The sequence below is a fragment of the Oxyura jamaicensis genome, chromosome 2 (genome assembly GCF_011077185.1).
Source record: "Oxyura jamaicensis isolate SHBP4307 breed ruddy duck chromosome 2, BPBGC_Ojam_1.0, whole genome shotgun sequence".
Classification (NCBI taxonomy): domain Eukaryota; kingdom Metazoa; phylum Chordata; class Aves; order Anseriformes; family Anatidae; genus Oxyura; species Oxyura jamaicensis.
The window spans coordinates 25,436,334-25,448,655 of record NC_048894.1 but is presented as its reverse complement, the minus strand read 5'-3'; the positions used below and the strand labels follow the sequence as shown (position 1 = coordinate 25,448,655).

Below are 12,322 nucleotides of genomic sequence, written 5' to 3'. Positions count from 1 at the left end.
CAAGACTAACATCTTAATTCACATTGACAAGAGGGGAGAAAAGAAAGGGTGTAATTAGCTGTGTTTCTGTGCTCTGCAAAAGGATGCATGGGCTGTCTTACAGCAATTACAAAGGCCTAAGCAGAAGGGCATAGGGCTTCATATTGACAGGTGTTACTTTGGGCATAGGGCTTCATATTGACACGTACTATTTTATTCTTCCTTCTGCAGCTCTGCTTGCCTACAGACCCGTTACATTGCAATCTCATTGAAGCAGGAGCTTTGGGATGAGTTTATACAGCTTGTACAATACAAGCAGGTCTTGGTCCAGTACTGGGCTTCCCAGGTCCTACGAGAACACAAACAGCCTAAATCAATGCATAAGCCGATGGTGTGGTAGCTTGTTGTAATTGGCAATGTAATTTAGTGATAACGGGATCTGCAGCTTTCCAGTTTGAGCTGCTGTATGGCTGTACACTGCAGTAGCATGCCTGTGTGGTGAAGAAAACAAATAAATAAACAGAACTCCACTCAGCACTGAATTTTAGTTTTGTGACTGTTTCACAAGGCCATCAGTACGTTATTGTTTTATTGAAGATCATGACAGGGTTGTAGCAGGCAAAGGCCCACGTTTGTTTTTCCCTTCAAGTCCAATGCCTGCTTTAATAGGTGAATGTATTTACTGCAGGCTACACGTTTGTTTTTCCCTTCAACGCCAGCGCATGCCTTAACAGGTGGCGCAGCGAACACGCTCCCGGCAGGCTGTATATATCACACTTGGCTCCTCTGAAGCTGTGAGCGAGGCCAGGCTCTGAGGGGCACTCGCGGTGCCGGGCCGGGCCTCCCCTCAGCGCCACGACGAGGACTCCATTTCCCAGCGGCCCCCGCGGCGCCCAGCGGGCCGCGCGGCGCCGAGCGCTGTCGTGGCGCTGCCCGGGTGAATGAGGCGGGCGGCGGCAGAGCCGCCCCTGGGCCGCGGCCACCGCGCCGACACCCGGCTGCTCCTCGTCCTCCTCCTCCTCCTCTTCTTCCTCCTCCCTCCTCGGCAGCTCCGGGCGCAGCCATGAGGCGCGCGGGGCTGGGTAAGAGCGGCCATCCCGGACGGCGGCGGGGGGCCCGAGGCCCCTGCGGGCCGCGACACGTCGCGACATACCGCGATATGACACGACACACTGCTCGCCCCGGTCTGGCGCTGGGGGCATGGCTCGGGGGACAGAGCGGTGGCGGTATTTGGGGTTTTGTTGGGCCGGGTTTGTGGCTCCTCACGCAATTCTCATTTAGTTTTAGTACTTCTCTATGTTTTCACCATGTGTTTGGGTCAAAAAAACCCCAACCAACCGAAAAAACGATGTCAATGTACCACAGATCCAGCCAGGTGGGAGGGCGGGGGGGTCTCTGCAGGGCTCCTGCCGGCTGTTGGACGCTCAGGCCTCGTTCACCAGGCAGCAGCAACGCTGATGGCTGTACAGAGGCGTTGGGCTCCTGTGGCGTGTTTGAAGGGCTTGCAGGTGCTGGGCCCACACGGTGAAGGTTAGGTCGTGTCGTGTGTTCGTGCCTGGGAAGCCTCTGGCTGAGATCTGGCCCTAAAAGGTGTGTCTCCAGTGAATATTCAGGGGCTGATACATGCTATATGCCTAAAGCAGGCGTGTCTGTAATGCTACTCCAGATTTACTTTCCATTTCCTATTTATGTTGTCTGATAATATTTTTCAAAGTAAAGCAAATCTTGCACACGCTTCTTAACAGATCAAGAGAGTGTTGGGGTGTTTATCGTAAGAAGGTGGGTGTTTGCTAACACCCGGGCCTTCAGATCTCACTGTTGTTAGGCTAACAGCTCCCTCGTGGGTGTGAACAGGGGCGGAAGGCCATCCAGCTTGTGAGGGTGTTTCTGAAAGAGTGAAGCAATGGAAGGTTTTGGAAAGAGCACTGAGGAAAGAAGGTGCCTTCTTCCAGCAAGTCTCTCCCAATCAGTGCCTTAAGGGACATCCCAAAAATACTTCTTCAAAAATCTAGTGGAATGGCCAAGCAGGAGACTTAAATGTCCGTGCAGTAAGATTTGCTGCTTTGCACTGACACTTAACCGTCAGTCTGCAATTACCTTTTATTTTAGTTAATGAGCTGGAAGTAGAATTTGGGCACGAGTACTTCTACCTTTGACTCCAGCTACCTGGTACTTCAGTTTTTTCAGCCTGAGATTATGTTATGGTGCACAAGCTTTTAATGCACAGTGCTGCAAGACAGTCTGTAGCGCTGCCATGTTGGAGTTTCTGTCCTTTCTTTAAGCAGCAATAGCCAGCCTTCTACACAGTGGTTTGTACTCCAGCAATAGCCAGCCTTCTACACAGTGGTTTGTACTCCATATACAGAAGTAGCTGTGCCTATTTGAAAGCTTTGGGACAGTTGTTCACATCTGCTTTGTTGCCATCTGTGTCAGAACCATGCCATTGGGGTATTTTGGTCTGATGCTACGTGGTATATAAACTTAAAAATGTGCTCAGAATTGCTTATCACTTGGTAGGAAGTACTGTACTTCGTTGTAAAACAGGACAGTGGGAGCAACCCTGGCCCTATTAAATGATGTAACGTTAGCCAACTTCCTATAATTGGAATCGGTACTTAAGATTTAGGGAGCAAAAACCCTCAGCTCTCACTGTGATGACATGGAAACATAAATTTTGCCCAGTATTACTGTATGTTTGTCATTAGCTTAACTTACAGAATAAAACTTAAACTCTTTACAAGTGCAAACTAAAAAAATGTAATTACTTATGAGCGGCTTTAAGGCTTGATATAAAATGATATCTATTATCAAAAATTCTTTCTTTTACAAATTTTAATACCATGTACGCAAAGCACGCAGTGAAACCGATTGAGACATAGCTTTATCTGTGAACGTCATTGGTGTGTTTCTTCTCTCCCATTTTTCTCTAAAAGAAAATCAACATTCAAGTAAAGAAGTCCTTAAAGTGTATTGAAGAGGAATTAACCATGGGTTTTCAGACACTTAGTGTAGCATTCAGATTTGGTGTGTAAATACCAATTAGTTACAACCGGACTACTAATAGAATTAATCTAGTAGGATCTTTATGATCAAGCTTTTAGTAGTTCTTTTTTGTTTGCTTGTCTGTTCTGCAGTTTCAAGTCTTATATTTGGGCTGATCTTTGCCTGGCCTGGACGCAGCCTTTTTGCTGCTGTCCAGGTGCTGCCTGTCAGAGACCTTCAGGAGAGGCTGGAGGAAGGCACTATGTGGAGCTGAGGAGACTGATCTCAGTTCCCTTCTGCTCCACTTTCTCTGCAGAATCTGTTGTCTGGAGCACAGTCCTGAAGCTCCATCACTCAGAAAGCAAAGCTAGGAGTGATAGAATTGCAGACTGCTGACAGAAGTGGCAGTGTGCTCCTCTGCTTTGGGGCTTGGCCTCTGGTCTAAGGTCTTGTTTGTAGAGAAACACGTGTAAGGTTCAGAGTATGCTCTGTCCTTTAGTGGCAGGTGTGATCAAATGATATTTGTCTTTGTTATTCTTTGTTAGAGAGAGATCTCAACTTTCTTATTTTGAATTAGGCTTACTGCTCTATGTAGTGACCTCAAGGGCTGCTTTTCACATCTCCATGTCATCGCTAGACTGATTTCCATAAATGCCATCTGAAAACATTTTCTCAGCAAAAAACTTTCGGTATTAAAGTGCAGCTGTTCCTCAGTCTTCCCTAGTTTGATTTGCATATTGGAAAGATGACTTCTGTGCTTGAAAAAAGTAGAATCTATTTCTCGGGAGCATGCAGCGCTTCTTCCTGATTGCTTATTTTGATTAAGGAAATGATGCATTGTTAAATGCCAAGAGTGCTTTTCCACACGTGAAGAGCACTTGCTGCAGTGGTGTTTTCTGTCTGTAACTACTGGCTGTTGTGTTTGTAGGTGATGGAGCACCGTCGGGTAATTATGGCTATACCAACAGTGGATACAGCGTGTATGAAGAAGAAAATGAAAGGTTAACAGAAAGTCTGCGTACTAAAGTCAGTGCCATTAAATCAGTAAGTATTTAATTACAGTGATACTGTCACACTGAATTAAAGTAGGTGGACTGGTGACTTGATTGTAGGCGGCAGTCAAAAGTGGCAGTAAGAAATCATGGGACTGAGGTTGTGCCACAAAAACACGTGGGTTTTGGCTAATCCAAGGCACTGGGGCCTGGGGAGGGCTTACCTCTGCTTCACTGGGGAGCTGCTGCGAGCTGCGGTTCTGCTGGCTGGTCCCTGTCTTTGCTACAACAACATCTGTGCTGCAGCTCCGTTTGTGCCTGGTCTTGTGCCTCCCTGATTCTGACCCTGACTTGCAGACTTGACTTTGTGGCTTGACCTTGGACCTGGGTCATTGTTGTCAACTTGCTGGGTGATCACCAGACTTTGCTGACCCTGGCTACAGTCTGTGGACGGACTGATTTGCTGCCTTCTTGTCCTGCTGTGCCATCGTTGCTTCATGGCACAAACAGAGGAGGAATAGACATTTTAGTGGAAGAAAAATGCATTTACAGCATAGCAGCTTGTCAAAAGAGGTGCACTAGCAGGTTACAGGTGTCAACTCCAGCAACACTGTTGAAAAGAGTGCTCTTGGTCCTCTGTGCCAAGAGTTGTAACAGTTGTTCCAGGATATGGATATGGATAATTGCTACTGACTTAACTGGATCTCAAGTTTTTGCAAGTCCATACAGAAATTCTGATAAGGAATTCCCTGTTACAGGAGAAAAGGGGAGGAGATGCATTGAGTACTTTATGTGACTATCTAAACTCACGTAATCAAATTATAAATATTTGCTTTCCTGAGGATTATTGAGGGATTGCCGTACTTGTTATTTTTATAACTCGTGTTTGTTTTTCAAAAACTCTGGGTATTTCTTTCAGGTTTATATGTGGGAAAACATTAGTGATATCACCTATTTTAGAGTGGCTTCTCTAATTTATGTATAAATGTTTACTCATATTTAAACCCCCCTCCTTTTTTTTTAATAGCTTTCTATTGAAATTGGAACAGAAGTTAAAAACCAAAACAAAATGTTATCAGAAATGGTAAGTGTTTAGTCACTAACTTTCTTTAAAAATAGGATGACATTGAGAAGTTAGTAACATAGAATGTACTTTCATGTAGTATGAACATTCGTATGAAAATGTTGACTGCTTATTTCTGGCTGTAAAACATGACCAATTCAGCAGTGATATTGCTGTTCGTATAGCTGCGTGAGTGCAGTATTTCCAAAGAACATCCAAGGCTTTTATATTTCAGATAAAATACTGTTTTGAATCAGCAAGTGTACAGTGTTATCAAAAAGGCAGTTCTATGTTTAATTGTCTTTTAGAAGAAGGAAGCGAAAAATATGTCGGAAATGCTTTGCTTTAAATGTGGAAAAAACAATCTTTAAGGAAAAAAAAAATCTCTGGATAAATTAACCAGCAAAAGTTTTTTCCTGGTTAATTTTCAGAAACTGCCTATAATTTCAGGTTTGGAAGATTTGAGAAACAAAATACATACTTAACAAGCTTTGGGGACAATCTGCTTTCTCAGAGTAACATTTTTTTCTTTTTTTCTTTTCTTTCTCTTTTTTTGTTGTTGTTTAAACATAGGATAATGATTTTGACTCTACAGGTGGGCTGCTAGGTGCAACTATGGGCAGACTGAGAACACTCTCCAGAGGGAGCCAGACCAAACTGTTATGCTACATGATGCTCTTCTCATTGTTTGTTTTTTTTGTAATATACTGGATTATTAAACTGAGGTGATGCATGTTATCTGCAGTTTAAATTGTGTAATTTCAACCATAAAAGTCTTAATTAATGAAGACATTGATCTAAACTTGCACATTCTGTTGATAAAACACAATGAAATTGTTGTAAAGTGCATTAATACTTAATGCAATGTTATATATAGTTTTTTTAATGTATCAGAATTTCTCCCACTATCCCCTGTTTTTGGGGAATTATTTGTAAACACGCAGAAACCGCTAGCATTCTGTGTTGCTTTTTTAGGAAAAAAGTTTTTAGAATTGATTTAAAAACAAAAACAAAATCAAAGAACACCCTTCCCCCCCCCCCCCCCCGCCCCCCCTAAACAAGGACTGTTCAGAAGTGAAGTATTTGCAGAATGCTTTCTCATACATTTTGTTTTCCATTCTGGACCATGCTCTAAATTAGGGCTCCAGTTTCAGGCATATAGTAATTTTTAGGTTGCAAAAGCATGAACGATACTTGGATCTTTCTGAATTGGTTTTATGTGTTTGTTTTTTTTTTTTTTTTTTGAAGTTTGCCTGAGGTAACAAAAATAATGGTAATACCCTTCTCAAATTACTTTTGCGATGCCCAAATGGATAGGTCTAATAGTCTACATGTTTAAGTAGCATAAACTTTTCATTTTGCACTTACTTAAAACTGGATTTTTCATTTGTGACCAGTAATGCTTACACATCTGTGTTTTTAAGCAGATATGGACACAGTACAAATGCTTCCTTTTATATTTAAAGTATCCAAAATGTAACAATTCCATTGAATCACTAGAACTTTTACCATTAGTTTCTTTACTTTTCAGTCAGCGATGAGTCCCAAATCTACTCTACATGATGTCTGAAATATGAGGTTGAATATTTTTAATTCTGAAGTATATTATGATGCACCTGTTGGAGGTGCTGTTATATTGTTTTTTTTTTTTAACACTTAGCTTTAGCTCACCACATGGTTTCTAATAGTTGAGGCTATTACATTGAGTTCAAAGTTAAAAAAAAAATGTTTTATAGATATTAAAACTGTATCTAATTTTTGAATGACTTTTCTAGAAATACTGTATAATGTTGCCATTAATAACTTAATTATGTTCGAACAAATAAAATGTCTTGGAGTATTCTCGTTGTTTGGTATTCTACAGCAGAAAAGTATGTATACAGTGTTTTTTGGAGATGGTGCTGCATTTAAGGGGCTAGACTTGCGTGCTGTGCACTATTAAAATAAATGGAGGTGTATGCTACGTTTTTTTGTTAGTTTTCATATTGAACAGAAGTATTACACCTAAATCATGCATTTGGAATAATACTTACATAAAAGTAACTGAAATGCAACTGTTCCTAGCCTATTTAATCTTTGACTGTTAAAAGGTGTACAAAACTTCTACAAAAAAACTTCAACAAATAAGAGAATGTTGAAATACTGATGCCAGCATCTTGTTCACATGAGAATTGCTAGGCTTGCTAAACAAATACAGTATTCCTAAAGACAGTCAATAGGATATAGTATGCCATCCGAGTCTGATGCTCTTGTATAATTTTAATTAAAGAGTGGAGTGTAGGGTATCTAACAAGTAGGGTAACAATTATTGACATAACAGTTTGACAACCGCACTCCTGTGATAGTTGGTCATCTTTTGGAAATACATTTAAGCTTTAGCTCACATCAGCTTTTTTTTTCCTTTGTCTTTTTCTAGATTCTTTTTTCCTTAATAATCAATCTGTCTAACCAATAAATTGAAATAGTTTTTATCTACCTAATATAAAGTAGAAAATAGGTGGATGCAAGTAGTTACACAGCTGATAGATGTTCTGTGTTTGTTTGAAGAATATGCTATGGTTTCCCTTGACAGAGCACACTGGTAAAAACAAAAACAAACAAAAAACAACACCTCTTACCTGTCTGTCAGTTCATGTGTAAAACCAACAGGATTTTTGTTTTGTTGTCAAACCAGATAAAAAGAATATTCATATAAAATAGGGTCTGTCTCCCTCCTTTCCTTCCTCCCTTGCTTCTTTCTTCAGTGGTGGGGTGGTGCTGAGAGAGGAGGAATACGAAAAAATTGTAAACCTATGCCTTCTGTTCTTTGTTTCTTCATTTAAAGACTGTGACATCTATATTGTTACTTTATTTTACTTTTGGAGCAAGTACAGGTTGTAGTGTTCTTCCCTTCTCTTCCAGAAAAAGGTCAACTTTCAGTTTAAAATTTGAACTGAAATCCTGCTTTGAGAGTATTTCATGAAGAGAGGAGGCATGGCGGTTGGTGGGAACCATGCACTGCAGCCTTAGAATTTTCCTCGGGAGTTGCCTTTTCTGGTACAAGAGTATTACGCTGGAAGTCTGGAATTCACAAATAGTTGGCAAAACTTCAGGATGCTATGGCATGGTCATATAGAATAAAATATAGAGTGTATACCAGAAAAGTTATAGCAGCATTGACTAACTGTTGCAGTTACTAGTGGTTGAATGAGAATACTGCACTTGTTTATTGGTTTTGAGATCCCTTGTATGAAATTGTTACACAATATAAATTGTTTCTCAACTTAATGTAATTTAGATTCTACCTAGCAGCTATATGGATTATTTCCAGGTGGAAGGAAATACAGCAGAATGTTCTGACTATCGATCTATTAATCTTACAGTGCCTTGGAGATTCCCTAGAAAATGCTTAAGTGTGTCCACTTAGTTACAAGGACAATTCCACTGAAGCATTTTTTTGTCTTAGTAAGACATGATGTCTCTTCTAACTCAAATGGCTGTTTTAGGAGAGTTACTGATGTTTTTGAAGGTATGGCTGATAAGCAAGTAAATGTAAAGAATGAGATTTAAAGATCATATGAAGAACTGATGCTCATCATAGTAGACATATATTTCAGTGAGATTTTTTTATTTAACAAATCACACAAATTTTGAAAATACTTAGCTTTAGTTATTTTAATAGTGTAATATTCCTTACACTTCAGAGTGTGGCATATAAATTTTGCAATCTTAATAAGTACACAATTTTCACATTAGTGTGTTTATTTTTAATATTTTTCATTCAGGATTGCACACAAAACACTAGGTCTTCAAAAGTTTCTGATACAATTAAACAGTTGTTTGTAGAATTCTGAAACTAAAAATCAACCCCCCACTCTCTCCACTCAGTGCGTATGCCAGAGTAGTACAAGTCAGTGTGAAGGTAATGAAGATGACAATTTGGTGCCACCATTGGATCCGGAAGCTTGTGATTTTGACTTGCTTTTGCTGAAGGAACTCATTTTGATATTTATGTGCTAAAAGTTAAATATATGGAAGGCAGTGGTAATTGAGAACAAAATAATTGTTCCAGTACTTGAATATGATTAGGAATAATTTTTGACTTAGTTAATTGATCTTGAAAGCAAAGTTACATTGTAATTAGATTACACTACTACTGAAATTATAGCTGTACCCATATGGAACTTATGTTTTTTAATTGCTGGCTTGGATGCTCTTTAAATGTAGCTATACCTTGATTAAAGAAAACAAGATTCTATGATTCTGTGAAGATTTCTGGGTGCTTAGCATGGATCATGAGATGCTTCAAAGCTGCAATTCACTAAAAACATAAAATATCTTGCAGTAGGCCACACGCTTTCAGTCTGTTTCCCATCAGCGTAAATTTTACATTAGAGAACATGTATCATAATACTGATACATGCAAGTATTTTGCTGGAAAAAGTACTGTTCCTTTTTTTTATTTATTTCACCCTTGAAAAGCATTGCCTTCAGCATGCAGTAAAATCCATGCTCCTCCTTTGATTTTTGAGGTAGAGTGAAGACGTGTTACTTGCTTGGAAGAGTTTCCATGAATTTGCATATAATAGAAAGCATGGTTTCATCAGTACCACCTCCTATTGACATTAATCTCAAGTCCCTGTAGAAATAAAAAGAAAAAGATTTAAACATTTGCATACTATACTGATGGAACAGGTGCAGAATTGTACATGCCCATGTATTCCTCTGCATTTATTACAAAGCTGCTTTTATTATGTCAAAACCCCTTGTTTATAGGAGTACGTACACGGTGTGGACAAATGTGTGTCAGCACCATAAATACCCTTCTGTGCACAGGGATGTTGCCAGTTCAAAATCAGGAGGCTTTAGATAGCTGGCCCAGTTTTCAGATTCTTTCAGAAGTAACCTTAACTTGGTGTAACACTCTATTTTCCTCTTCAAATAAGTGAAAACTTCCCCTAGCATACAACTGCCTCTGCTTAAACCCAGCCAGAGCTCATGCAGCTTCCATGCAGAAGGTGCCATCACTTTGGAGTGGCATGTAAACCACCACAGGCTCTTCCCAGCTGCGTACATACTACGTAGATCTGCCAGCTGTTTGCAGAACGCCTCTCCCACTACCTCCTGCCAGTCTGTGAAACTTCCTGCACCGTCCCTGCTGGTCCTTTGCCAAACCTTCAACTGAATTTTAGTGGGGGAAGGTTTTTTTTGCAGGGAAAGCGAAACGTTGCAGAACTTAATTTTGCTTGACTCTGTGGTAAAAGAAGCATCGATCAATCCGTAAGGTATTGTAGAATTGTATGAAGATGGTACTTTTTTATACAGAAGGTTCTGCATCAAAAAACAAAACAAAACAAATCGTTCTGGTCTCCCTAATGGCTATGTGAGAGCCAGCACGCCTTTAGTTTAAATCTGTGTTAGTACGATGCTTCTCTGTTTCAAAAATGAATAGCTGCTCTAAGCTTACTTACTGTTAATTTGATATTTCTAATTGGACTCATTTAAAAACCACCACTTCCATTGCCAAGTCATGCCTGACAGTATTGCTTAAGTTCCCTTGGATTGCCAGAATGCAAACTACTGCACTTCAAGCAATTGTCTTCACAAATTTCTGCTCTTCTTTAGGGAGAAGAAAACAAAGTATAACAAATTTTTGTTAAACTACTTCTACTTATTAGTTCAATATCCTGAAAATTCCCCACCTTCCTATGGGTTTTGGTAAAGACAGCAGAGCTGGAACAACAGCAGGTTAGTTGTTCTTTGTGCTGTGGTGCTATCTGTTTTTTCAAGCTGTAGAAAGCCTCTGCTGCTGCTTTGCATCTTCACAGCATCGTTGCAACAGTAAGCAAGTAATCCTCAAAACTCCGCTGTGATGCATGATAAAAATCCTCCATTTGCAGCAGGTATCCTGGACACGTGGTTTGTTTATATGAAGTTACTAATAGGCAGTGGTAAGATCTGGCTTTGGTGTTGTGCAACAGATATTTATTATTAGTTAGCTATTATATGAATGTATTTTTAAAAAGGAACCTTTCACATGATTGTGTGTGTTTATGTCTGTCTTTACAAAATTGCTGGTAATTACGTTTTTGTCTCTGTGGGTGAGATGAGGAATATTTCCTCCTGAACCTCTCCCCCATGGAGACGGGACAGAAGGTTTTACCTAGTTTAGGAGGACTGAGATGACAAAGGATTCAAATTATGTTAATCTAGCAGCCCTCTTCTGGGAAAAAAGACTCTCAATGTAAGAGAACAAAACCACAGAACTAACTATTCTGCCAGGAACTCAGTGAGGAAGATGGGAAACATGACATGGTAATGTAAGCTTGTATGTAAGCTATTTATTTTAAGTACATGTTTTGATTGTTAATACTGTATCATTGATTTGCTATTAATATAGCATATAAATATTTTAATATATACAAATATTAGAATTGTATTGTGTCAGGCAGGCTTCCCCTGGAATGCTTTTGTTCTGAAACTGCAACACTGCTCTGATTTCTCTGCTGCCTTGTCATTGCCCCCATGGCAGAACTGCATGCCCTCAACTACCTCCAGCTCTGCAGAGGTGAGCACTGACCTGCAGTGGCTTCACCCTTATCAAGGATGGTAAGGAACCAGCTCAAAACACACTCAGCAGTTACAAAAGGTGTAATTTTGAGGGATGCTGTTGAATACTGTTCTCCTTGGAGAGCAGGAGCAGAGCATCAGAAAGTCCAAGCAGTTTGCCCGAGGAAAAGATAGCCTGTGCCCCTCATTCTGTGCCCCTCAAAACAAAACAAACAAACAAAAAAATTCTCCCAGCAAGGAGTTTCCTCTCAGTCCCCACACCTGACACATCAGCCAGAGATGGAGGAAAAAAGTAATTACTACCTCAATGCTAACTTAAAAAAAAACTGTACTTCAGAGGGAGGGTGAGGAGCCCTTCCCACCCACCAAATTCAGTCCATGTTACCAGTAATTTCTAGTTAGGTAGCAAAGGGGACAAAAAGGGCCGTCCACACTGTCAGATGAAGTTTCCTGCCTCCATAGTTACCTAACACAGAACCTCCTTTGGGAATGCATCTGTAGGGGGACCCTCTGACTTACAGCCTGAACGCCTTGCTGAGTTGTGTCTCAGTCCAGTCTCAGAAGTGTGTAAGTCTTAGCACAGCTGTTCAGTTTTAACTTCCCTCTTTTGTTTGGTGTTTATGCTTCTGCATCCACAGATTCAGCTGGGGCTTTGTACTAGCCAAGCTGTGCCCATCACCTTGTTTATAAACTTCTCGGTGCCAGTAACCCTGGAAAGCAGGGCTGGTTTTCAGGATAAGAAAATGAAGTAGGGACA

At 40.4% G+C, this 12,322-nt stretch overlaps 2 protein-coding genes across 2 annotated transcripts in view; one reads left to right on the top strand and one right to left on the bottom strand.

Moving 5' to 3' along the window:
- The first annotated feature begins 886 nt into the window (after nucleotides 1-886).
- BET1 (Bet1 golgi vesicular membrane trafficking protein) lies at nucleotides 887-6,861 on the top strand. Its single transcript, XM_035317698.1, has 4 exons — nucleotides 887-1,061; nucleotides 3,890-4,005; nucleotides 4,981-5,037; nucleotides 5,590-6,861. Exons 1-4 carry the CDS (start codon nucleotides 1,043-1,045, stop codon nucleotides 5,743-5,745), a joined length of 348 nt encoding a protein of 115 aa, XP_035173589.1. The 5' UTR covers nucleotides 887-1,042; the 3' UTR covers nucleotides 5,746-6,861.
- A 1,801-nt stretch (nucleotides 6,862-8,662) lies between these two features.
- Nucleotides 8,663-12,322, bottom strand: part of LOC118161923 (probable acyl-CoA dehydrogenase 6) — an 89,914-nt gene continuing 86,254 nt past the window's right edge. Inside the window, exon 9 of the mRNA XM_035317697.1 lies at nucleotides 8,663-9,634. Coding sequence (XP_035173588.1) covers nucleotides 9,544-9,634 — 91 coding nt within the window. The 3' untranslated portion in view covers nucleotides 8,663-9,543. The remainder of the gene's footprint in view (nucleotides 9,635-12,322) is intronic.